Source organism: Aptenodytes forsteri, unplaced genomic scaffold (genome assembly GCF_000699145.1).
Source record: "Aptenodytes forsteri isolate BGI_AS27 unplaced genomic scaffold, ASM69914v1 Scaffold147, whole genome shotgun sequence".
In the NCBI taxonomy this organism is placed as follows: Eukaryota; Metazoa; Chordata; class Aves; order Sphenisciformes; family Spheniscidae; genus Aptenodytes; species Aptenodytes forsteri.
In genome coordinates, this window is record NW_008795320.1 from 944,533 (window position 1) to 944,892 (window position 360).

A 360-nucleotide genomic window follows, 5' to 3' on the forward strand; every position below is an offset into this window, starting at 1 on the left:
CCCATCCCCTCCGGGGGGGGGGCGATGTCCCCGCATGCCCCCGCCGCGGTCCCTGGCTGCTGTGCTCCCGGCCGGAGGCTGCGCCGGGTCCCCAGCTCCTGCTCCAGCTCACGGTCTCTCTCTGTCTGTCTGTCTGTCCGTCTGTTCTTCTGTCCCTTCCACAGCTCCTGCTCATCCTCTCTCTCTCCCAAAGCCTCATGCGTCAGCTCAAAGAGGCTCTCCTTCCCTTCATCCTCCTCCACTTCCACCTCTGTCTCATCTTCTTTAAGGGCCTCCTGGGCTTTTGCTGGAGACTGGGAGTATCCAAAGTAGGAGCCGGGAGGGGAGGGGCCGGGCATCCCCCCCCCTACCTCACCCCTC

The 360-nt window shown here is 64.7% G+C and overlaps 1 protein-coding gene across 1 annotated transcript in view; it reads left to right on the forward strand.

Moving 5' to 3' along the window:
* Positions 1 to 360, forward strand: part of ANO8 (anoctamin 8) — a gene marked incomplete at its 5' end in the record, with an annotated part of 6,640 nt that overhangs the window by 3,350 nt on the left and 2,930 nt on the right. Inside the window, one exon of the mRNA XM_019472202.1 lies at positions 29 to 329. Within this exon, the coding sequence (XP_019327747.1) occupies positions 29 to 329 (301 nt within the window). The remainder of the gene's footprint in view (positions 1 to 28; positions 330 to 360) is intronic.